Genomic DNA, 27,202 nt, shown 5'->3' on the forward strand with positions numbered 1-27,202 from the left:
GCAGTACAACAGACATCTACAACAAATACAACAGCACCGTAAGTAGAAACGCAGACTTCGTGCGAATCGCGAAGCATTGTCTGTGTAGCCCGTCCTAGTCCGTGCAATTCAGTTACATTAGTATCAGCTACTTACAGAGAATTAGTTCCTTCTCTAGCAGTTCCACATCTACGAGGTGTGTTCAAAAAGTAAGGTGACTTCACATTTTTACGAAAAAACGTTTATTTATTCATCAATATTCGTGTTGCACCCTTCAAAGTAATCCCCCTCAGATACAATACACCTGTGCCACTCTTCTTCCAATGCTCGAAGCACTTCTCATAAGCACTTTTTGATATATCCTTGAGTACTTCCAGCAATGCAGTTTTTACATTTTTTTTTTTTTTTGGTCATCAGTCTACGGACTGGTTTGATGCGGCCCGCCACGAATTCCTTTCCTGTGCTAACCTCTTCATCTCAGAGTAGCACTTGCGACCTACGTCCTCAGTTATTTGCTTGACGTAGTCCAATCTCTGTCTTCCTCTACAGTTTTTACCCTCTACAGCTCCCTCTAGTACCATGGAAGTCATTCCCTCATGTCTTAGCAGATGTCCTATCATCCTGTCCCTTCTCCTTATCAGTGTTTTCCACATATTCCTCTCCTCTCCATTTCTGCGTAGAACCTCCTCATTCCTTACCTTATCAGTCCACCTAATTTTAAACATTCGTCTATAGCACCACATCTCAAATACTTCGATTCTCTTCTGTTCCGGTTTTCCCACAGTCCATGTTTCACTACCATACAATGCTGTACTCCAGACGTACATCCTCAGAAATTTCTTCCTCAAATTAAGGCCGGTATTTGATATCAGTACACTTCTCTTGGCCAGAAATTTTTACATTACTGGCCATTAAAATTACAACACCACGAATATGACGTGCTACAGACGCGAAATTTAACTGACAGGAAGAAGATGCTGTGATATGCAAATGGTTAGCTTTTCAGAGCATTCACACAAGATTGGCGCCGGTGGCGTCACCTACAACGTGCTGCATGAGAAAAGTTTCCAACCGATTTCTCATACACAGCCGTGCAGGATTCATGGTGTGAGTTCCCTCCAGCACTACTTCGTTGACCGGCGTTGCCTGGTGAAACGTTGTTGTGATGCCTCGTGTAAGGAGAAGAAATGCGTACCATCACGTTCGATAAAGGTCGGATTGTAGCCTATCGCTATTTCGGTTTATCGTATCGCGACATTGCTGCTCGCGTTGGTCGACATCCAATGACTGTTCGCAGAATACGAAATCAATGGATTCAGGAGGGTAATACGGAACGCCGTGCTGGATCCCAACGGCCTCATATCACTAGTAGTCGAGATGAAGGCATCTTATCCGCATGGCTGTAACGGATCGTGCAGCCACGTCTCGATCCCTGAGTCAACACATGAGGACGTTTGCAAGACAACAACCATCTGCACGAACAGTTCGACGACGTTTACAGCAGCATTGCAGGTCCAGTACGGGCCTTTCTGGATACAGAAAATGTTCGACTGCTGCCCCGGCCAGAACATTCTCCACATCTCTCACCAATTGAAAACGTCTGGTCAATGGTGGCCGAGCAACTGGCTCGTCACAATACGCCAGTCACTACTCTTGATGAACTGTGGTATCGTGTTGAAGCTGCATGGGTAGCTGTACCTGTACACGCCATCCAAGCTCTGTTTGACTCAATGTCCAGGCGTATCAAGGCCGTTATTACGGGCAGAGGTGGTTGTTCTGGGTTCTGATTTGTCAGGACCTATACACCCAAATTGCGTGAAAATGTAATCACATTTCAGTTCTAGTATAATATATTTGTCCAATGAATACCCGTTTATCATCTGCATTTCTTCTTGGTGTAGCAATTTTAATGGCCAGTAGTGTATATCTCCAATGTTAACAGTCACCTGAGGGAACCCTGCACCAGGCTTCACAATGCTGGTGACCTGTCACTCACTCAGCAACACTTCCTGCAACTGCTAGCCAACACTTCTGTCATGCGATCTACCTATCAGCAGAACCTCTTTCTTTCTGTGAGAATTTGCAGCTGACATAGGCTCGCTAGCTGCTGAGGACTGCTGCACATTTCCTACACCTACAGCTACCAGAGGCTCCTCTTCACTAAACTTTGACAGTCCGTCAAATCTATTGGTTATACGCAAAGTACATTTGTCTGAATATCTCCTCATCCTAGTTACACAGGTTTAACAGGCTGGGTATTATAACGTGAAGAGCTGGATGAAACCAGTGTTCAGACTCAAGGGAACAACAAGAATTAGACAGCTGATGGGAATCAGTATCGCGTACGTTTCATGTTGTAAGACGTCGTGGTCTCCTGACCTTCATTGCTTACATATTCCGCGCTCACAATCATATTCCGCACATCAAGACGCTTCATTCGAACCCAAACTCGATAAGATAAAGTCGATGTTGTACGAATTCATGTAAACGATATGCACATAACTAATAAATCGCAAGTGCGCACCGTGGTTGAAATACTCAAGGCTGGCGTACACACACACATTCCAGACACGACAGTCACAGGAGCTTTTAGTTCGAGAGAGGCAACTGCACACCAGGAGGCCAGTGCCAACCCATCTACGTCGGTTGGTGGCCGCCCATGGAGCGGACAGCGTTCGCCCGAGGGAAAAGAGGAACGACCCCGTGTTTGGCTTAAAAGCAGATTGTGCGACATTGTGTGGGAGTGGTCAGCCTACGCATTCTTTACACATAGCACGCAGTTTCAGAGATTTTCACAGGGAGACAGCAAACGCCAAACGCCAATACTACAGATTTCCGGATTGGTCGCCTTAAATGAAACGTAATTCTCCCGTTTTAGAAGAGCAATGCTGATTAGCAGACGGTATTTCTGACGCCTTGAGCTGAAGGAGTAATGGAAGAGACCGAAAGATATATCCCTTCACGTCTGGCGTGGAGAGGGGCCGACCTGTTGTCACTCTTGGAGCGAGGAACAAGTCTCTCCTCAGTACTTCACTGGGACAGCACCTCTGTCGAGAGCGAATCAGAGTGCGACTCTATATTGAGTCCTTGTGATTAAGCATTCTTCACTGTGTTGGCCAACACACTTATTGTGCGGTGTGAACGGACAGAGTTGTAGTTAAACGCCTGCGAGCGAATTTTTGAGGGGCATAGCGGTGGACTGGTTATCTGACCGGTGTACCACGCCAATAGTTAGACTAGGGGCGAAAAGGAGTCCTTGACTTCATCAAGGAGTAGGGAGAGTTTGATTGGCGAAGGTCAATCCAGATAGAACGAGAGTTATCTTATTTGTCAGCAGTGAGTGGTACAGACAGCAGTCATCGCAGCTTACGGTATCGTGCGCTAAAGCTATTGCGAGCCCCATATTTCCTCCACAACGGTACACTTCACTGCATTCCACACGCGACAGCCTCGACTGTACCTAGCATCATTCTAAAGGATAATTATTCAAGTTGAGTAGGCGCGCCTCTCAGCCATTCTGCCAAGTCAACAACCATCTTAAACTTTGTATAGAGATTTCATTAGCGAATCCTATCCTTGAGAGGTAACTTCACATTCCGAAAAGAACCAGGATATAACTTGTTCAATTCACAACTAAAAGTGTCATTGTGATTTCTCAGAATTTTTGCAAAATAAATAATAACTTTCGTTAGTTTCATGTTTTTCTTACACTAACTAGCACTACTCCAGTACCCAAGTATCCCACTGGTTACGTAAGAAATTTTGTGAGTTTTTGTGTCATTTCCTCACAGCAGACGACTCCAGAAGATATTTATTGCTGAAAGTTTTTCAGGCGTTTCTCTTTAGAGCGTTAGTAGCGTCTGTCTGACATCTGTAGTAGTGTGGGGGTGGAAATTGCATCTTGCAGGAGCCACAGAGTAAAGGGTACATCTCAGATTAATCCGTTGTGCAGAATAACAGAATAGCAGATCAACCCCACACACCACACTGGTGATCTTGCGTGGCAGGGCAAAAGGCTGACATCCTGTGACACCAAGAAGGCACGTGTTCAGGCAGCAACATGTGGTCGTGCATTGTATTGCTGAAAAATGGCATCTGGGGCGTTGTGCCGAAAGGCTATGACTGCGGGTCGCAGGACGTCATTCACGTAGGTCACACTGGTCATAGTGCCCCAGACACGCACCAACTATGATTTGCGGCTGTACCCACACCGTAAGACTTTGAGCTGGCGCTGATGGCTTGTGCGAACGCAGTCACTGTGATTCCGCTCACTCTGTCTGGCGAACCAAAATACGGTCATCATTTTCAAACAAACGGAACCCCGATTCGTCCGTAAACACTGTCTGATGCCATTCCTCTCCCCAGTGACATCCTTCCACATACCATTACCGTCTAGCATTTTTCTGCACATTCGTCAATGGTAGGCGGAGCACGTAAGCCGTGCTGTAAGAAACAGCGGCGGATGTCACCGTTGATAGTGTACGATGTGTTGCACTAACCTACTATTGCACCAGAGCCGAGGAGGACGCAGATGTGTCCCGCATTGCCATTCGGATTAGGTGTCGATCTTGTTGTGAAGGGTGGGGGTTGGTGTGGTGGTCGAGGTGGTGTGATGTGACCCATCTCATCGTGTCCGACGGCCTTCCGTGATCCATCTGCGCACTCGCGTTGCACTGCCAAAACTCTTCGTCCCACACGAGCAGCAATTTCCTGGATGGATCCATCACAGGCCAATAATGCGCCCTCTTTTATACTCACTGATTTGACGGTACAGTCTGCGAGGCACCCTGCACGTCTTCTCAAATCACGCGGATTCATTATCGTCGGTTTATAACGACAACGATAGCCGCAGGCACATTTTACTGGTAGATGATGTTATGCAGCGATGTCGATGTTGACCTTGATACCGCGGCCCGACATGATTAAAATGCTAATTACACTCCTGGAAATGGAAAAAAGAACACATTGACACCGGTGTGTCAGACCCACCATACTTGCTCCGGACACTGCGAGAGGGCTGTACAAGCAATGATCACACGCACGGCACAGCGGACACACCAGGAACCGCGGTGTTGGCCGTCGAATGGCGCTAGCTGCGCAGCATTTGTACACCGCCGCCGTCAGTGTCAGCCAGTTTGCCGTGGCATACGGAGCTCCATCGCAGTCTTTAACACTGGTAGCATGCCGCGACAGCGTGGACGTGAACCGTATGTGCAGTTGACGGACTTTGAGCGAGGGCGTATAGTGGGCATGCGGGAGGCCGGCTGGACGTACCGCCGAATTGCTCAACACGTGGGGCGTGAGGTCTCCACAGTACATCGATGTTGTCGCCAGTGGTCGGCGGAAGGTACACGTGCCCATCGACCTGCGACCGGACCGCAGCGACGCACGGATGCACGCCAAGACCGTAGGATCCTACGCAGTGCCGTAGGGGACCGCACCGCCACTTCCCAGCAAATTAGGGACACTGTTGCTCCTGGGGTATCGGCGAGGACCATTCGCAACCGTCTCCATGAAGCTGGGCTACGGTCCCGCACACCGTTAGGCCGTCTTCCGCTCACGCCCCAACATCGTGCAGCCCGCCTCCAGTGGTGTCGCGACAGGCGTGAATGGAGGGACGAATGGAGACGTGTCGTCTTCAGCGATGAGAGTCGCTTCTGCCTTGGTGCCAATGATGGTCGTATGCGTGTTTGGCGCCGTGCAGGTGAGCGCCACAATCAGGACTGCATACGACCGAGGCACACAGGGCCAACACCCAGCATCATGGTGTGGGGAGCGATCTCCTACACTGGCCGTACACCACTGGTGATCGTCGAGGGGACACTGAATAGTTCACGGTATATCCAAACCGTCATCGAACCCATCGTTCTACCATTCCTAGACCGGCAAGGGAACTTGCTGTTCCAACAGGACAATGCACGTCCGCATGTATCCCGTGCCACCCAACGTGCTCTAGAAGGTGTAAGTCAACTACCCTGGCCAGCAAGATCTCCGGATCTGTCCCCCATTGAGCATGTTTGGGACTGGATGAAGCGTCGTCTCACGCGGTCTGCACGTCCAGCACGAACGCTGGTCCAACTGAGGCGCCAGGTGGAAATGGCATGGCAAGCCGTTCCACAGGACTACATCCAGCATCTCTACGATCGTCTCCATGGGAGAATAGCAGCCTGCATTGCTGCGAAAGGTGGATATACACTGTACTAGTGCTGACAATGTGCATGCTCTGTTGCCTGTGTCTATGTGCCTGTGGTTCTGTCAGTGTGATCATGTGATGTATCTGACCCCAGGAATGTGTCAATAAAGTTTCCCCTTCCTGGGACAATGAATTCACGGTGTTCTTATTTCAATTTCCAGGAGTGTATTTCTGCAGAACATACTAATGTACATGACCTGTGAATATGAACGTCCTGTCTCTAGTCGTTCTAGGTGTTGTTTTCTGACAAGTGTACATTGGTATGTGTAAACATATGTACAGTGGAAACCAATTACCCTAGCGAGAGGTACGTAGACGCAAACTTTGTAAGACTTCCTTTGTGTACAAGCTTGACAGAAGACAATGCTGACTTACACAGGATTTACTGTAGGTTGTTGGTCATTTTAGGCTGCTCGCGCTTTTGAACTTTCGAACTCTGCCTTGCTTGGCGTTTTAAGGGCGCTATATATTGCGTTTCGATTGTTTGCTTACAGATTGGACATGACTGCATCGCTTTTTACCTCCAATTCGCAGTCAGTGAGCGTGTAATGAGCGGTTTCTCAATACGCAAGATCCCTTAATGGGCTGACGAAAGCGGCTTCTACATCTACATCTACATTTATACTCCGCAAGCCACCCAACGGTGTGTGGCGGAGGGCACTTTACGTGCCACTGTCATTACCTCCCTTTTCTGTTCCAGGCGCGTATGGTTCGCGGGAAGAACGACTGTCTGAAAGCCTGCGTGCGCGCTCGAATCTCTCTAACTTTACATTCGTGATCTCCTCGGGAGGTATAAGTAGGGGGAAGCAATATATTCGATACCTCATCCAGAAACGCACCCTCTCGAAACCTGGCGAGCAAGCTACACCGCGATGCAGAGCGCCTCTCTTGCAGAGTCTGCCACTTGAGTTAGCTAAACATCTCCGTAACGCTATCACGCTTACCAAATAACCCTGTGACGAAACGCGCCACTCTTGTTTGGATCTTCTCTGTCTCCTCCGTCAACCCGATCTGGTACGGATCCCACACTGATGAGCAATAGTCAAGTATAGGTCGAACGAGTGCTTTGTAAGCCACCTCCTTTGTTGATGGACTACATTTATTAAGGGCTGTCCCAATGAATCTCAACCTGGCACCCGCCTTACCAACAATTAATTTTATATGATCATTCCACTTCAAATCGTTCCGTACCCATTCTCTCAGATATTTTACAGAAGTAACTGCTAGCAGTGTTTGTTCCGCTATCATGTAATCATACAATAAAGGATCCTTCTTTCTATGTATTCGCAAAACATTACATTTGTCTATGTTAAAGGTCATTTGCCACTCACTACACCAAGTGCCTATCCGCTGCAGATCTTCCTGCATTTCGCTGCAATTTTCTAATGCTGCAACTTCTCTGTATACTACAGCATCATCCGCGAAAAGCCGCATGGACCTTCCGACACTATCTATTAGGTCATTTATATATATTGTGAAAAGCAATGGTCCCATAACACTCCTCTGTAGCACGCGAGAAGTTACTTTAATGTCATTGAGAACAACATGCTGTGTTCTGTTTGCTAAAAACTCTTCAATCCAGCCACAGAGCTGGTCTGATATTCCGTAGGCTCTTACTTTATCAGGCGAAAGTGCGGAACTGTATTTAACGTCTTCCGGAAGTCAAAGAAAATGGCATCTACCTGGGAGCCTGTAGCTAATATTTTCTGGGTCTCATGAACAAATAAAGCGAGTTGGGTCTCACACGATCGCTGTTTCCGGAATCCATGTTGATTCCTACAGAGTAGATTCTGGGTTTCCGAAAATGACATTGTACTCGAGCAAAAAACATGTTCTAAAATTCTACAACTCATCGACGTCAGAGATATAGGTCTATAGTTTTGCGCATCCGCTCGACGATCCTTCTTGAAGACTGGGACTACCTGTGCTCTTTTCCAATCATTTGGAACCTTCCGTTCCTCTAGAGACTTGCGGTACACTGCTGTTAGAAGGGGGGGGCAAGTTCTTTCGCGGCTTGCTCTATATGTCTCAAGTTAGAGAACATCTATTAAGGGGCTCCGGAAAGGCTCAAAATCGTGAAAAGTTCAATTTTTACTTTTTTGCGTTTTCTGAATCTGCAGACTGTTACCTTTTAATAGATATATAATTTATTCAATTCCGAAGACTACAACTATTTTTAATTTTTTTTTTGAAATGTGTTCTACATAGGCGTGACCCACTGTGGCGCTGTTAAACTGCTGTCAAATGGTGTTATTATTAACGTCCGTGTTCATCAGGTACATTTTAGTGATGTGAGATAAAGTATGTGTTGTGGCTAACCTATTTTCAGAGACTTAGCAGCACCTGAACTGTTGAAAAAGTGTATTCACGGAAAAACTCAAAACCCCAATGAAAGTGTAAATAGTGTTATATGGTCGATAATCCCCAAGACTGTATTTGTTGGAATAGAAACACTTCACTTTGGTGTGTATGATGCTGTTGCGACTTTCAATGATGGCAACATTGTAAGGTGCAAGGTATTTAGAAATATGGGAATGAAGGTAGGTTCTAACATGGTACGAGCGATGCTTGCTTTAGACAAGGAACGCCTTCGGGCTGCAGACAGGGCTGTAAAGAGTCTAGAAATACAAGCAAGAGTAAACAGGAGGAGGAACAAGAGGAAGCTGGAGGAGGAGTTTGCAGAGGATGAAGATAATCCATCCTATGGACCTGGAATGCACTAAAAAGTTAATCCAATCTTTGTCGCTCGATTCCCAAAACTTTTATTTTCTCATACTAATTACATGTTTTCTAAGGATCTTCCAAACATATTTGTTTCAAACTTTCAGTAAATGTTACACAGTACCTTCTGCATAATTTAACACAGCTTTTTTCCAAAAAACTGTATATTTTTGAATATATAAATAAAAAATTGCAAAAAAAATGTTGTGAATTTTCATTACAATTGAAAAAAAATCATCTTTAATAACTGAACTAAAATTTTGTAAAATCCCTGTGTTAAGTTGTAGTCCATATTCCAATAAATAATCTGTAAAAAGTTCAACCTCCTACCTCAAATACTTTGTGAGGAAAGATGTAATTTATAAGCGTTATTTTAACATTGCAAGTATAGGGCGTTCCGGAGCCCCTTAATAACATGAGGAGTTTTCTTTAAAATTGCGTCTTGCAGGAGCCACAGGCTAAAGGGTACATCTCAGATCGACCCCACGCTCACAATGTTACAGGTGAGGGTATAAAATGTCCCTGAGAGCGGAGAAGCTGCGCTCGCCGCTGGCGGTGAAGTTCGTGTCGAGTGTACGGGGGGCTCTGAGGGACGATCACGTTCGCGTCCGTCCCCCGGGCTGCGCGATGCCTGCCAGGTACATGCGAGACGCCCGGAGGATCCTCGACCTGGAGGTCCGGCCGGACGACGTTTGGATCGTCACGCTGCCCAAGTGCGGTGAGTGCCGACAGCACTGCTCTCTTCAGCGCCGCTCTACTTTGTTGGTGACGTGAGGAGAGAGAAGGTGAGTCCTCACTCTCTCTCTACCCAACTACGAGGTGCATTCCAGTTCTAAGGCCTCCGGTTTTTTTTCTAATTAACTACTCACCCGAAATCGATGAAACTGGCGTTACTTCTCGACGTAATCGCCCTGCAGACGTACACATTTTTCACAACGCTGACGCCATGATTCCATGGCAGCGGCGAAGGCTTCTTTAGGAGTCTGTTTTGACCACTGGAAAATCGCTGAGGCAATAGCAGCACGGCTGGTGAATGGCGGCCACGGAGAGTGTCTTTCATTGTTGGAAAAAGCCAAAAGTCACTAGGAGCCAGGTCAGGTGAGTAGGGAGCATGAGGAATCACTTCAAAGTTGTTATCACGAAGAAACTGTTGCGTAACGTTAGCTCGATGTGCGGGTGCGTTGTCTTGGTGAAACAGCACACGCGCAGCCCTTCCCGGACGTTTTTGTTGCAGTGCAGGAAGGAATTTGTTCTTCAAAACATTTTCGTAGGATGCACCTGTTACCGTAGTGCCCTTTGGAACGCAATGGGTAAGGATTACGCCCTCGCTGTACCAGAACACGAACACCATCATTTTTTCAGCACTGGCGGTTACCCGAAATTTTTTTGGTGGCGGTGAATCTGTGTGCTTCCATTGAGCTGACTGGCGCTTTGTTTCTGGATTGAAAAATGGCATCCACGTCTCATCCATTGTCACAACCGACGAAAAGAAAGTCCCATTCGTGCTGTCGTTGCGCGTCAACATTGCTGGGCAACACGCCACACGGGCAGCCGTGTGGTCGTCCGTCAGCATTCGTGGCACCCATCTGGATGGCACTTTTCGCATTTTCAGGTCGTCGTGCAGGATTGTGTGCACAGAACCCACAGAAATGCCAACTCTGGAGGCTGTCTGTTCGACAGCCATTCGGCGATCCCCCAAAGCAATTCTCTCCACTTTCTCGATCGTGTTGTCAGACCAGCTTGTGCTAGCCCGAGCTTGTTTCGGTTTGTTGTCACACGACGTTCTGCCTTCATTAAACTGTCGCACCCACGAACGCACTTTCGGCACATCCGTAACTCCATCACCACATGTCTCCTTCAACTGTCGATGAATTTCAATTGGTTTCACACCACGCAAATTCAGAAAACGAATGATTGCACGCTGTTCAAGTAAGGAAAACGTCGCCATTTTAAATATTTAAAACAGTTATCATTCTCGCCGCTGGCGGTAAAATTCCATCTGCCGTACGGTGCTGCCATCTCTGGGACGTGTTGACAATGAACACGGCCTCATTTTAAAACAATGCGCATGTTTCTATCTCTTTCCAGTCCGGAGAAAAAAAATCGGAGGCCTTAGAACTTCAATGCACCTCGTACTTCACAAGGAGCAACTGCAGGCTGTTTCACAGTGCTACACCAGCCCTCCCACAGACCACTTTGTACACTGTACACTCAGATAATGTGACCACCCGTCAAAAACCTGAATAGCCTGTAATATCTCTTTATATTCGATGAATTATTCTGATACAATTCTACCCTTGAATGACGTTTACTAATTTTCTATCTTCGTACTCGCAGAATCCATGCGCAAAGTAGTTTCATACAATAGCTATGCCATGAGCGCATAATTATTCTTTGTAGTACTCCCTCTGGTGGTTGTTAGAAGAAAAAGCTTCCGAGATTATCTTCGTGCCGATTAGCCTGCGCATTGTTTGAAGAATTGTAATCTGAGTATTGAGATTTATGATAAAAGATAACTGAAGCGAAATTTTACGTTTAAAAGGGAAATATACTGGGTGTTACAAAAAGGTACGGCCAAACTTTCAGCAAACATTCCTCACACACAAAGAAAGAAAATATGTTATGTGGGCATGTGTCCGGAAACGCTTACTTTCCATGTTAGAGCTCATTTTATTACTTTTCTTCAAATCACATTAATCATGGAATGGAAATACACAGCAACAGAACGTACCAGCGTGACTTCAAACACTTTGTTACAGGAAATGTTCAAAATGTCCTCCGTTATCGAGGATACGTGCATCCACCCTCTGTTGCATGGAATCCCTGATGCGCTGATGCAACCCAGGAGAATGGCGTATTGTATGACAGCCGTCCACAATATGAGCACGAAGAGTTTCTACATTTGGTACCGGGGTTGCGTAGACAAGAGCTTTCAAATGCCCCCATAAACGAAAGTCAAGAGGGTTGAGGTCAGGAGAGCGTGGAGGCCATGGAATTGGTCCGCCTCTACCAATCCATCGGTCACCGAATCTGTTATTGAGAAGCGTACGAACACTTCGACTGAAATGTGCAGGAAGCGCATGTGGTGTCAGGTACATGTTCTAGCAGCACAGGTAGAGTATCCCGTATGAAACCATGATAACGTGCTCCATTGAGCGTATGTGAAAGAACATGCGGCCCAATCAAGACATCAACAACAATGCCTGCCCAAACGTTCACAGAAAATCTGTGTTGATGACGTGATTGCACAATTGCGCGCGGATTCTCGTCAGCCAACACATGTTGATTGTGAAAATTTACAATTTGATCACGTTGGAATGAAGCCTCATCCGTAAAGAGAACATTCGCATTGAAATGAGGACTGACACACTGTTGGATGAACCATTCGCAGAAGTGTACACGCTGTACATGGCACGGAAACAACTGGTTCTCCCGTAGCACTCTACATACAGTGACGTGGTCAACGTTACCTTGTACAGCAGCAACTTCTCTGACGCTGACATTAGGGTTATCGTCAACTGCACGAAGAATTGCCTCGTCCATTGCAGGTGTCCTCGTCGTTCTAGGTCTTTCCCAGTCGCGAGTCATAGGTTGGATTGTTCCGTGCTTCCTAAGGCGCCGATCAATTGCTTCGAACGTCTTCCTGTCGGGACACCTTCGTTCTGGAAATCTGTCTCGATACAAACGCACGGCTATTGCCCCGTGCTAATCCATACATCAAATGGGCATCTGCCAACTCCGCATTTGTAAACATTGCACTGACTGCAAAAGCACATTCGTGATGAACACTAACCTGTTGATGCTACGTACTGATGTGCTTGATGCTAGCAATTAGTCGCATGTCAACACAAGCACCGAAGTCAACATTACCTTCCTTCAATAGGGCCAACTGGCGGTGAATCGAAGAAGTACAGTACATACTGACGAAATTAAAATGAGCTCTAGCATGGAAATTAAGCGTTTCCGGACACATGTCCACATAACATCTTTTCTTTATTTGTGTATAAGGAATGTTTCCTGAAAGTTTGGCCATACCTTTTTGTAACACCCTGTATATATATTGCTCCTTCATACAAAAGGTGTGTATATGACATTTGAGAATTAATGATATTCATCGATATACTGCGTAGTTGTTAATCAGAAGGGAACCTCCGAAAGACTGGATACGAACCTGCATTTAATAATCCAAGAGCTCCATTACTTCTTTGGAAGATTAAACTTCATCAAAGCCAAATATCTGCTTGATCTGAGGTTTCCCGACTGATTATACAACGCTCCCAAAAATACGAGGCATTTTATTTGTACAGATTAGCAGATTGCCGCAAAGCACTAGCCGGCAGAGAAGAAGAATCATCGCCTGATTTCATTCTAACAAGTAAAATTTCTGAATCATTTTGAGTGACTGAGTTATGATTGTGTTTCCTATTATGAATGATTGATTGCTCGAACGAATTGAGAACTACATAACTACATAATTACATAGATAGGAGGAAAGATTACAAGCCACGTTTCACAGTGCGGGCCTCTGTGAGATGTGCAAGAAGAGAGTCGGTGAAGCTCTAGAAGGTACTGGGGGGAGTGTGGAGTCATACTGACCCTAGCACTGTGGCCAGCTGCGCCCGGTCTCTTAGTCGAGTATCCACCGCGGTGTAATATATTAATTATCGCTTGCTACTGTAATCTTGAGGCTGTGGGAAAGGTGGGCAGGCGTCCCAAGGCGTGGAAGCAGAGACGATGCTGAGGGCAGACGAAACAAGGAGAGGTATTGTTACATCAAGTAAACTGTGAGGGAAGAGCCTTGCGAAAATGCAGACGCCCCAAGACGCGGTCTCCGGCCTCTAAAGTGTGTGTCATTTATGACGGCGGTCGAGTTGAGGTTCGTTCTGCGCACCTGACGTCACAAAACATAGTCTCGCGCAAATTGCTGTAGATTTCAGTGCTGGACCATCAACAAGTGTCAGCGTGGGAACCATTCAACGAATCATCATCGATATGGGATTTCGGGGCCGAAGACCCACTCGTGTACCCTTGATGACTACACGACACGAAGCCTGGGCCTGTCGAACCGACATGACTGGAAACATGTTGCCTAGTCAGACGAGTCTCGTTGCAAATCGTATCGAGCCGATGGGCGTGTACGGGTATGGAGACAACCCCATGAATCCATGGATCATGCATGTCAGCAAGGGACTGTTCAAGCTGGTGGAGGCTCTGTAATGGTGTGGGGCTTATGCAATTGGAGTGATATGGGATCTCTGATATGTCTAGATACGACTCTAACAGGTCCTAGGTATATAAGCAACCTGTCTGATCACCTGCATCCACTCACGTCCATTGTGCATTCCAATGGACTACACATTCACTTCACAATTCCAGCTGGACAATGAGACACCCCACACTTCCAGAATTGCTACAGAGTGGTTCCAGGAACACTCGCTGACCACCCGACTCCCCAGACGTGAACATTACTGAGCATGAAATTTCCTGGCAGATTAAAACTGTGTGCCGGACCGAGACCCGAGTTCGAGTCTCGGCTCGGCACACAGTTTTAATCTGCCAGGAAGTTTCACATCAGCGCACACGCCGCTGTAGAGTCAAAATTTCATTCTAGAAACATCCCCCCCCCCCCCCCCCCCCCAGACTGTGGCTAAGCCATGTCTCCGCAGTGTCCTTTCTTTCAGGAGTGTTAAAGTGCGTGTCATATACGACGGCGGCCGAGTTTAGGTTCGTTCTGCGCATCTGACGTCACAAAACACAGTCAGCCAATGAACAGAGAACGACGTTGCTAGAGCCCGACTGCAGTGCAGAGCACGGACGAGTGTTTTCAGTTTCAGAAACGTTCAGTCATAAATAAAGTAATCTAACAAAAGCAATGTCTTGATAGCAGAATTTCTTTTATAGAAAGTTTGGAAAAAGCATTCTTTATACCAATTACTTCATATTCTATTAATTAATTAAACCAAACAAGCAACAAGCCTCCTAGTTCAGGCTATAGCAAGGAAAGGTGTTTGTATCATTCTCACTAACCGCTTTTTCGCAATAAACAACAGCGGTAATTGTTTATTTCCTATTGTACTTCGACGAAACGTGAGTCATTCATAATCATACCAACAGTGTTTGTCGGTATTTTGCGTGCTATTTTAAAGTCCTCTGGGAGATATATTGAATGACGAGCTGCGTTAGCGTAATGGTTAAAATGTATGGCTGCTAAGCGAAAGGTTCTGAGTTCAAATCTTAGCCGCCACGGTAGCTCAGCCTGTTCGGTCAGAGAGCTGGTTGGCCTGTGTAATAAAAAAAACTGAGTGGAAGGATCAACAAAACAAACTTGACCGGATGTCATGTGACGTCTGCAACGACCAAACAAATCGATCAACAACGAACAAAATGAAAAAAAAGAAAAAGAAAACCCTTGATCGGTTCTTAATATTTTCTTTATATAAAAACAATATCGAAGTGTCTTACTTCATGTAATTTTTTGAAATTTCTAGTGGCAACCAGAATCGACCATACGGAAAGTACAGGGTTATTACAAATGATTGAAGCGATTTCGCAGCTCTACAATAACTTTATTATTTGAGATATTTTCACAATGCTTTGCACACACATACAAAAAGTCAAAAAGTTTTTTTAGGCATTCACAAATGTTCGATATGTGCCCCTTTAGTGATTCGGCAGACATCAAGCCGATAATCAAGTTCCTCCCACACTCGGCGCAGCATGTCCCCATCAATGAGTTCGAAAGCATCGTTGATGCGAGCTCGTGGTACTGGCACGTTTCTTGGTAGAGGAGATTTAAACACTGAATCTTTCACATAACCCCACAGAAAGAAATCGCATGGCGTTAAGTCGGGAGAGCGTGGAGGCCATGACATGAATTGCTGATCGTGATCTCCACCACGACCGATCCATCGGTTTTCCAATCTCCTGTTTAAGAAATGCCGAACATCATGATGGAAGTGCGGTGGAGCACCATCCTGTTGAAAGATGAAGTCGGCGCTGTCGGTCTCCAGTTGTGGCATGAGCCAATTTTCCAGCATGTCCAGATACACGCGTCCTGTGACGTTTTTTTTGCAGAAGAAAAAGGGGCCGTAAACTTTAAAACGTGAGATTGCACAAAACACGTAAACTTTTGGTGAATTGCGAATTTGCTGCACGAATGCGTGAGGATTCTCTACCGCCCAGATTCACACATTGTGTCTGTTCACTTCACCATTAAGAAAAAATGTTGCTTCATCACTGAAAACAAGTTTCGCACTGACCGCATCCTCTTCCATGAGCTGTTGCAACCGCGCCGAAAATTCAAAGCTTTTGACTTTGTCATCGGGTGTAAGGGCTTGTAGCAATTTTAAACGGTAAGGCTTCTGCTTTAGCCTTTTCCGTAAGATTTTCCAAACCGTCGGCTGTGGTACGTTTAGCTCTCTGCTTGCTTTATTCGTCGACTTCCGCGGGCAACGCGTGAAACTTGCCCGCACGCGTTCAACTGTTTCTTCGCTCACTGCAGGCCGACTCGTTGATTTCCCCTTACAGAGGCATCCAGAAGCTTTAAACTGTGCGTACCATCGCCGAATGGAGTTAGCAGTTGGTGGACCTTTGTTGAACTTGGTCCTGAAGTGTCGTTGCACTGTTATGACTGACTGGTGTGAGTGCATTTCAAGCACGACATACGCTTTCTCGGCTCCTGTCGCCATTTTGTCTCACTGCGCTCTCGAGCGCTCTGGTGGCAGAAACCTGAAGTGCGGCTTCAGTCGAACAAAACTTTATGAGTTTTTCTACGTATGTGTAGTGTGTCGTGACCATATGTCAATGAATGGAGCTACAGTGATTTTATGAAATCGCTTCAATCATTTGTAATAGGCCTGCATATGCTATGGACTTTTACCTCTGCAAACTCTTCAAAATTTCGTGCAACGGTTTACTACATCTAATGCTGCAAAATAACTGCGTTGAACATCGAAATAAAATTAAGTCATTTATGGGGGAATGTATCAGTCAAGAAGATGTGTAAAAATCAAATTTTTGGGTCAAATAGTTTTTGTGAAATCGAATGATAAAGTGTGTCAAAGCAGTCAAAACACCATGTGTCTGCACAGGCGAGCAGTGCAGTGATGACAAAATCGCGCACATCGCGGAATGCGGGGAGCACGTCTCTGTAGCAGCGAAAGGGTTCATGCGGCCATGGTGACTTTACTTCATAAACTGCGCGCTCCCCCCTAAACGTAAGTTTGCGAATTATGCTATGGTGCTGCTTCTCTTGGCGCGTACAACTGGCAACGCAGTAATCTCCCGCGTCTGGGCGGGGATGCGCGAACCGCCAAGAAAAAATTATTGAACTATAGTTACCCTTCAAGGAATTAACATGTAACTTCATATGTCGTCCAGACGCTGTGGTAGGTTGCCACCGTAGAACTTTGTAACCAACAGGCACGTATTAGCGTATGAACCAGCCCTGAGAACAGCAACGTCAGTAGGCTGACAAGGCTTAGAAAGAGAGCGGAAACGCCAAAAACTGTTGACGTAGGAGTCCCTACTACGGGTAGCCCGAGGGGCGGGGCTAAATGACGTATAACAATAATGTTGCAAGCCTTATTTAGCAGAGCAGTTACGTTTACCTTTCAGCTGAACAATGCTGATACCAAATAAGGTCATAGTTAGTGCAACCGCATTAACATCCCCACCTTAGGAGAGTAGAGGGGACTTAACTAAACGGTGATTGGCAGGCGCCTTCAAGAGACCTGCGGGATTGTCTGGGTGGCTTTAAGTGCGAGAAACAGTGCCCCTAGATTCCGCATTTTGGCAGAGTTCTCGGTCAGACGATCTGGGAGCCGAATCCGCGTCTGTCGACTCCAGCCTCGGTCCAGCTCCCCGTAGATCTGCCCACTCACTTGGAGTGCCTGAGTGAACACGGTCACATTCAAATGGTTCAAATGGCTCTGAGCACTATGGGACTTAACATCTGTGGTCATCAGTCCCCTAGAACTCAGAACTACTTAAACCTAACCAACCTAAGGACATAACACACATCCATGCCCGAGGCAGGATTCGAACCTGCGACCATAGCAGTCGCCCGTTTCCTGACTGAGCGCCTAGAACCATTGTCACATTCAGTATGTTTTGTTTTGCAACTAAGTTGTATCCTTAATATGCTGCTAGTGTTTGCTACTGTGGTTAGCATCCACTCCTGGAACTTCTGCACTGGGTTCTGTTGTAACAGTGTTATTCGTGCTTTTTCTAACCCTATAACTAGCCTCCAGTGTATTAGTTAGTCCTGTCTGGAATAAACAACTATTTCAAAACTCTGTTTGTCCAAGAGTCTCCACAACGAGCTCCCTGCCGAGTCTCGCCACCTGCTTTCCTAGTAAATGCCTGTACCTGTGTTGGCTCAGATAAAGGAATTCAATCATGTGCCTTCACCGTGAATTGTCCTTCTGCCTTCTGCTCTGTACCGCTCGGGAGCGCAGACTGACCAGTAACCCCTTTTTTCCCCTCTCCCACCTACGTCAGGAGACGACAGAGCGTATAGTGCGATTGATATGCTCTCGCACATTCTCGATTAGGATTAAATCCGGGGAATTTGTGGCCAGTGGAGTAAGGTAACTCATCCTACTGTTCTTAGTACCGCTTGTGTACACTGCGAGCTATGTGGAACGTTGCATTGTCCAGCTGGTAGACGACATCTTGCCGAGGAAAAGCCAACTGCATGTACATCTACATCTACATGGATGCTCTGCAAATCACATTTAAGTGCCTGGCAGAGGGTTCATCGAACCACCTTCACAATTCTCTATTATTCCAATCAGGAATAGCTGGCGGAAAGAATGAACACGTATACCTTTCCGTACGAGCTCTGATTTCCCTTATTTTATCGCGGTGATCGTTCCTTCCTATGTAGGTGTCAACAAAACATTTTCGCATTCGGAGGAGAAAGTTGGTGATTGGAATTTCGTGAGAAGATTCCGTCGCAACAAAAAACGCCTTTCTTTTAACGATGTCCAGCCCAAATCCTGTATCATTTCTGTGACACTCTATCCCATATTTCGCGATAATACAAAACGTGCTGCGTTTCTTTCAAATTTTTCGCTGTACTCCGTTAGTCATGTCTGGTAAGGATCCCACAACGCGCAGCAGTACTCTAAAAGAGGATGGACAAGCGTACTGTAGGCAGTCTCCTTAATAGATCTGTTACATCTACTAATTGTCCTGCCAATAAAACGCAGTCTTTGGTTAGCATTCCCCACAACATTTTCTATGTGTTCCTTCCAATTTACGTTGTTCGTAATTGTAATATCTAGGTATATAGTTGAATTTACTGCTTTTGGATTAGACTGATACATCGTGTAACAAGTTCCTTTTAGCACTCATGTGGATGACCTCACACTTTTCGTTATTTAGGGTCAACTGCCACTTTTCGCATCATTCACATATGTTTTCTAAATCGTTTTGCAATTTGTTTCGATCTTCTCATGACTTTATTAGTCGATAAACGACAGTGTCATCTGCAAACAACCTAAGACGGCTGTTCAGATTGTCTCCCAAATCGATTATGTACGTAAGGGACAGCAAAGGGCCTATAACACTACCTTGAGGAACGCCGGAAATCACTTCTGTTTTACTCGATGACTTTCTGTCAATTACTACGAACTGTGACCACTCTGACAGGAAATCACAATGGTTCTAATGGCTCTAACCACTATGGGACTTAACATCTGAGTTCATCAGTCACCTAGACTTAAAACTACTTACACCTAACTAAGGCCATCACACAAATCTATGCCCGAGGTAGGATTCGAACCTACGACCGTAACAGCACCGCGGTTCCGGACTGAAGCGCCTTGAACCGCTCGACCACAGTGGCCGGCGAAATCACAAATCCAGTCACATAACTGAGACGATATTCCATAAGCACGCAATTTCACTACAAGCCGCTTGTGTGGTACAGTGTCAAGAGCCTTCCGGAAATCTAGAAACACGGAATCGATCTGAAACCTATTGTCAGTAGCACTCAACACTTCATGCGAATAAAGAACTAGTTGTGTTTCACAACAACTACACTCCTGGAAATGGAAAAAAGAACACATTGACACCGGTGTGTCAGACCCACCATACTTGCTCCGGACACTGCGAGAGGGCTGTACAAGCAATGATCACACGCACGGCACAGCGGACACACCAGGAACCGCGGTGTTGGCCGTCGAATGGCGCTAGCTGCGCAGCATTTGTGCAACGCCGCCGTCAGTGTCAGCCAGTTTGCCGTGGCATACGGAGCTCCATCGCTGTCTTTAACACTGGTAGCATGCCGCGACAGCGTGGACGTGAACCGTATGTGCAGTTGACGGACTTTGAGCGAGGGCGTATAGTGGGCATGCGGGAGGCCGGGTGGACGTACCGCCGAATTGCTCAACACGTGGGGCGTGAGGTCTCCACAGTACATCGATGTTGTCGCCAGTGGTCGGCGGAAGGTGCACGTCCCCGTCGACCTGGGACCGGACCGCAGTGACGCACGAATGCACGCCAAGACTGTAGGATCCTACGCAGTGCCGTAGGGGACCGCACCGCCACTTCCCAGCAAATTAGGGACACTGTTGCTCCTCGGGTATCGGCGAGGACCATTCGCAACCGTCTCCATGAAGCTGGGCTACGGTCCCGCACACCGTTAGGCCGTCTTCCGCTCACGCCCCAACATCGTGCAGCCCGCCTCCAGTGGTGTCGCGACAGGCGTGAATCGAGGGACGAATGGAGACGTGTCGTCTTCAGCGATGAGAGTCGCTTCTGCCTTGGTGCCAATGATGGTCGTATGCGTGTTTGGCGCCGTGCAGGTGAGCGCCACAATGAGGACTGCATACGACAGAGGCACACAGGGCCAACACCCGGCATCATGGTGTGGGGAGCGATCTCCTACACTGGCCGTACACCACTGGTGATCGTCGAGGGGACACTGAATAGTGCACGGTACATCCAAACCGTCATCGAACCCATCGTTCTCCCATTCCTAGACCGGCAAGGGAACTTGCTGTTCCAACAGGACAATGCACGTCCGCATGTATCCCGTGCCACCCAACGTGCTCTAGAAGGTGTAAGTCAACTACCCTGGCTAGCAACATCTCCGGATCTGTCCCCCATTGAGCATGTTTGGGACTGGATGAAGCGTCGTCTCACGCGGTCTGCACGTCCAGCACGAACGCTGGTCCAACTGAGGCGCCAGGTGGAAATGGCATGGCAAGCCGTTCCACAGGACTACATCCAGCATCTCTACGATCGTCTCCATGGGAGAATAGCAGCCTGCATTGCTGCGAAAGGTGGATATACACTGTACTAGTGCCGACATTGTGCATGCTCTGTTGCCTGTGTCTATGTGCCTGTGGTTCTGTCAGTGTGATCATGTGATGTATCTGACCCCAGGAATGTGTCAATAAAGTTTCCCCTTCCTGGGACAATGAATTCACGGTGTTCTTATTTCAATTTCCAGGAGTGTATGTTTTCTAAACCCATGTTGACTGTGTGTCAGTTTTCTTCGAGGTATTTCATAATGTTCGAACACAATATATGTTCCATAATCCTGCTCCATATCGAAGTTAACGATATGGGCCTGTAATTTAGTGGATTACTCCTACTACCTTTCTTGAATATTGGTGTGACCTGTGCAACTTTCCAGTCTTTGGGTACGGATCTTTCGTCGAGCGCATGGTTGTATATGATTGTTAAGTATGGAGCTAAGGCATCAGCATACTCCGAAAGCAATCCGCCGGCCGCGGTGGTCTCGCGGTTCTAGGCGCGCAGTCCGGAACCGCGCGACTGCTACGGTCGCAGGTTCGAATCCTGCCTCGGGCATGGATGTGTGTGATGTCCTTAGGTTAGTTAGGTTTAAGTAGTTCTAAGTTCTAGGGGACTGATGACCACAGCTGTTAAGTCCCATAGTGCTCAGAGCCATTTGAACCAATTTTTTGAAAGCAACCCAACTGGTATACAGTCTGGACCAGAAGAATTGCTTTTATTAAGTGATTTAAGTTGCTTCACTACTCCGAGGATATTTACTTCTACGTTACTCATGTTGGCAGCTGTTCTCGATTCGAACTCTGGAATATTTACTTCGTCTTCTTTTGTGAAGGCAATTCGGAAGGCTGTGTTTAGTAATTCTGCTTTGGCAGCACTGTCTTCGATAGTATCTCCATTGCTATCGCGCACAGAAGGCAGTGATTGTTTCTTGTCGCTAACGTAGTTCACATACGACCAGAATCTCTGTGGATTTTCTGCCATGTAGGGATGGACATGGTACCCAAGGATTGATGTATACTAGTGTTGCCGGCCGGGGTGTCCGAGCGGTTCTAGACGCTACAGTCTGGAACCGCGCGACCGCTACGGTCGCAGGTTCGAATCCTGCCTCGGGCATGGATGTGTGCGATGTCCTTAGGTTAGTTAGGTTTAAGTAGTTCTAAGTTCTAACGGACTGATGACCTTAGAAGTTACGTCCCATAGTGCTCAGAGCCATTTGAACCATACTAGTGTTCACCCATTGTGCCATACTTACTCCACAAAGGTAACGAGGCGGCGGGAGGGACATGTATTCTCTAGTTGCACCTTTTTCCGACAGATGCTGCTCAAAGTTCGTCCAAGTCGCACCTCTGTGCCTCACAGGACAAGTTCAAATGGGTCCGAACACGTTAGGCAGTCGGTTTACCGCCTTGCGAGCGCTTACGGCACTTACAAACACGGTCAGTTTACCGCCTTGCAAGCGCTTACGGCCCTTACATAAACGGTTAGTTACCGCCTTGCGAGCGCTTACCGTACTCTCTTCTACTCGTCCATTTCGCAATAAAAAGCAGTTTTATTATTTGTGTCTCTGCTCTGTAGAGAGAAATACTATTCTCAAATGAACATATTGCAGAAGAAAACAGCTAACATATTGATCTTACAGGCACATTACTCTACTCAAAGATGCCATTCTGCAGCAGCGTGTACACACGGACAAGGAAAAAATAATTCCCGGATTTTTCCCAGATTTCCCGGTTAAAAATACAGTTTCTCCTGGGTGAAAACACACTTCTTCCATGTTAAATGACATTAGATTTTCCGTCGGAATTGTAAAACTTATCAATCCCTTGAATGGTTATGTTTTTATACATGGGTGTAGAATTTCCCGGCACTTTAGATAACGAAACTTAGGGGGAGAAATAGGTGTTTTGGAAAGAACTTTGATAGGCAGCAACATGTAGGTTGCATATTTTCGCATTACAAAAGTATAAATTCGAATTCTACCAAACACCACATGTTACTTTCGATAGCATCTCCATTGCTATCGCGGAGAGAAGGCATTGATTGTTTCTAGCCACTAACATAGTTCACATACGACCAGAATCTCTGTGGATTTTCTGCCATGTAGGGTTGGACAAGGTCCCCAAGGATTGATGTATACTATGTTGCCGGCCGGGGTGTCAGAGCGGTTCTAGGCGCTGTGTGCGATGTCCTTAGGTTAAATAGGTTTAAGTAGTTCTAAGTTATAGGGGACTGATGACCACAGCAGTTAAGTCCCATAGTGCTCAGAGCCATTTGAACCATACTAGTGTTCATCAGTTGTGGCTTCCAGAATGACGAGGTCACCCAGACAATGCTACTAGAACATCCTCCGCACTATACCGCTCCCTCCTCCGGCGTGGGCCATACCCCTTATTGTTGCAGGGTGATTGCTTTCAGACGTTTCTCCCCGCACACGCCAAAGGTCATTTGTCCGATGTAGCACGAACTCGATTCATCTGAAAAGGTCACCTGTTGTCACGCAGTGGTCGTACAGTTGTGATACGTCATGCAGATTCCAGCCCCCGTCGCCGATGGACAGCAGTCAGCATGGGTTTAAAACATTCGCTGAACATCATCTGGGCGGTCAGTTGCCCAAGACTTACTTGTCCTTTCGTCCGTACACGTCTCCGCAGGCGTTGTTCGTCCGTGTCGTCTACGGCTGTGGTGTGCGTACTGTAAGACCTTCCGTACACACACCATCAGATTATTTGACTTGTCGCTCTAACGAAGTAGGCGAGTGTCAGCAATATGTCTCGTGGTCTTATCGTGGCGTGTTTATCTTCTGCCGTTAGGTCAGACAATAGAAATGCCACTTGCACGCTTAGAGTAGCAGATTGACGGTGACCAACTTTAAACAGAGCTTGATTAATTTTCACACACATTTATTAAAATAATAACAAGCATAAACATCACGTAACTTGATTCTGGATGCTATTTACAATTGACAATCTGAAGTTCCTTTGGTCCTGGTACGTTAATCCTATTCTCACATATCTCTGATACTTGACAAAGTGTCTATACATTTATCTTCATGGCTATGTACAGGAATATATCTTCTTCGGTGCAGACTGAAACTTGACTACAGGCTAAAGCAGACTGGTACAGACTGGTGCAGACAAATGCAGACTGACTAATCAGAGGTCTGTACATTTGTTATAACACCTCACGCGTTCAGGTATCACTGCGCGAGTGTGATCCGCGAGGAGAAAAGCTTCTATGTTATGTGCAATCTCAGTGGCTGCGTTACATATTAATACGCAGATCAGCGGAAGCAGAATTTGGTCCGTCTCTAAGGCAGCGCCATCTCATAGTGCAGAGACAGACAGGCGCTGCGCCTGCACTGTTGTGCTTAGTTGTGGGAAAGTTGTGTGCGCGCTGACTACGCGGATCTATGTACACAACAATGGCACATGGTGCATCACAGCTGCCTCGACGCCAGCTTTGGATAGCATCACTTTGCCATGAACGATATAGTCTAACCACGGCGGCATGCGAACAGTTTACAGACTTATTCATTTCGGAAATGCTTCCGCCATTGACCCAAAACCAATGACAATGGCGCTTTGGCCGTCAGGTAAATTGCTCAGTTTCTGCATTACGTCAGCGACTGCAGTGTTATACCGTCGGCACGCAGGACGAGTTGGTTAACGTGGGCGTGGTGCTCTACGAGTTGTGTGACGTCACCTCCTGCCATTTCTCGTGGAGAAGCTACACTCCTGGAAATTGAAATAAGAACACCGTGAATTCATTGTCCCAGGAAGGGGAAACTTTATTGACACATTCCTGGGGTCAGATACATCACATGATCACACTGACAGAACCACAGGCACATAGACACAGGCAACAGAGCATGCACAATGTCGGCACTAGTACAGTGTATATCCACCTTTCGCAGCAATGCAGGCTGCTATTCTCCCATGGAGACGATCGTAGAGATGCTGGATGTAGTCCTGTGGAACGGCTTGCCATGCCATTTCCACCTGGCGCCTCAGTTGGACCAGCTTTCGTGCTGGACGTGCAGACCGCGTGAGACGACGCTTCATCCAGTCCCAAACATGCTCAATGGGGGACAGATCCGGAGATCGTGCTGGCCAGGGTAGTTGACTTACACCTTCTAGAGCACGTTGGGTGGCACGGGATACATGCGGACGTGCATTGTCCTGCTGGAATAGCAAGTTCCCTTGCCGGTCTAGGAATGGTAGACCGATGGGTTCGATGACGGTTTGGATGTACCGTGCACTATTCAGTGTCCCCTCGACGATCACCAGTGGTGTACGGCCAGTGTAGGAGATCGCTCCCCACACCATGATGCCGGGTGTTGGCCCTGTGTGCCTCGGTCGTATGCAGTCCTGATTGTGGCGCTCACCTGCACGGCGCCAAACACGTATACGACCATCATTGGCACCAAGGCAGAAGCGACTCTCATCGCTGAAGACGACACGTCTCCATTCGTCCCTCCATTCACGCCTGTCGCGACACCACTGGAGGCTGGCTGCACGATGTTGGGGCGTGAGCGGAAGGCGGCCTAACGGTGTGCGGGACCGTAGCCCAGCTTCATGGAGACGGTTGCGAATGGTCCTCGCCGATACCCCAGGAGCAACAGTGTTCCTAATTTGCTGGGAAGTGGCGGTGCGGTCTCCTACGGCACTGCGTAGGATCCTACGGTCTTGGCGTGCATCCGTGCGTCGCTGCGGTCCGGTCCCAGGTCGACGGGCACGTGCACCTCCCGCCGACCACTGGCGACAACATCGATGTACTGTGGAGACCTCACGCCCCACGTGTTGAGCAATTCGGCGGTACGTCCACCCGGCCTCCCGCATGCCCACTATACGCCCTCGCTCAAAGTCCGTCAACTGCACATACGGTTCACGTCCACGCTGTCGCGGCATGCTACCAGTGTTAAAGACTGCGATGGAGCTCCGTATGCCACGGCAAACTGGCTGACACTGACGGCGGCGGTGCACAAATGCTGCGCAGATAGCGCCATTCGACGGCCAACACCACGGTTCCTGGTGTGTCCGCTGTGCCGTGCGTGTGATCATTGCTTGTACAGCCCTCTCGCAGTGTCCGGAGCAAGTATGGTGGGTCTGACACACCGGCGTCAATGTGTTCTTTTTTCCATTTCCAGGAGTGTAGATCAGGAACAGCAGAGGTCCCAGGACGCTTCCCTGGAGAACACCTGATATCACTTCAGTTTTACTCGATGATTTGCCGTCTATTACTACGAACTGCGACCTTCCTGACAGGAAATCACGAATCCAGTCGCACAACTGAGACGATACCCCGTAGGCCCGCAGCTTGATTAGAAGTCACTTTGAGGAACGGTGTCAAAACCTTTCCGGAAATCTAGAAATACGGAATCAACTTGAGACCCCCTGTCGATAGCGGCCATTACTTCGTGCGATTTTCTACCAAATTTCGAGACGATGTTTCGTTGTGGAACCTATTAAAGGCATCTCGCATTGAAGTCCGTGTCAAATTTCGCGCGTCTGTAAATTTTAGCCAATCTTCGGGATTTCGCGCTCTTGCACAAGAACGATGTTTTCTGAAACCATGCTGATTACGTATCAATAGATTGTTCCCTTCGAGGTGATTCATAATGTTTGAATACAGTATATGCTCCAAAACCGTACTGCAAACCGACGTCAATGATATAAGTCTGTAGTTCGATGGATTACTCCTACTACCCTTTTTAACACTGGTGCGACCTGCGCAATTTTCCAATCTGTAGGTACAGATCTATGGGTGAGCGAGCAGTTATACAAGATTATCAAGTAGGGAGCTATTGTATCAGCGTAATCTGAAAATAACCTAATCGGTATACAATCTGGACCTGAAGACTTGTCCGTATCAAGCGATTTGAGTTGCTTCGCAACCCCTAAGCTATCTACTTCTAAGAAACTCATACTAGCAGCTGTTCGTGTTTCAAATTCTGGAATATTCCATTCGTCTGCCCTGGTGAAGGAATTTCAGAAAACTGCGTTCAATAACTTCGCTTTAGCGGCACAGTCGTCGGTAACA

The 27,202-nt window shown here is 47.2% G+C and overlaps 1 protein-coding gene across 1 annotated transcript in view; it reads left to right on the forward strand.

The window, feature by feature from the left end:
- The first annotated feature begins 9,409 nt into the window (after nt 1–9,409).
- LOC126106735 (luciferin sulfotransferase-like) overlaps nt 9,410–27,202 on the forward strand; it is a 102,283-nt gene continuing 84,490 nt past the window's right edge. The window contains exon 1 of the mRNA XM_049913111.1: nt 9,410–9,611. Within this exon, the coding sequence (XP_049769068.1) occupies nt 9,410–9,611 (202 nt within the window). The remainder of the gene's footprint in view (nt 9,612–27,202) is intronic.

This window comes from Schistocerca cancellata, chromosome 10 (assembly GCF_023864275.1).
Source record: "Schistocerca cancellata isolate TAMUIC-IGC-003103 chromosome 10, iqSchCanc2.1, whole genome shotgun sequence".
Taxonomy (NCBI): domain Eukaryota; kingdom Metazoa; phylum Arthropoda; class Insecta; order Orthoptera; family Acrididae; genus Schistocerca; species Schistocerca cancellata.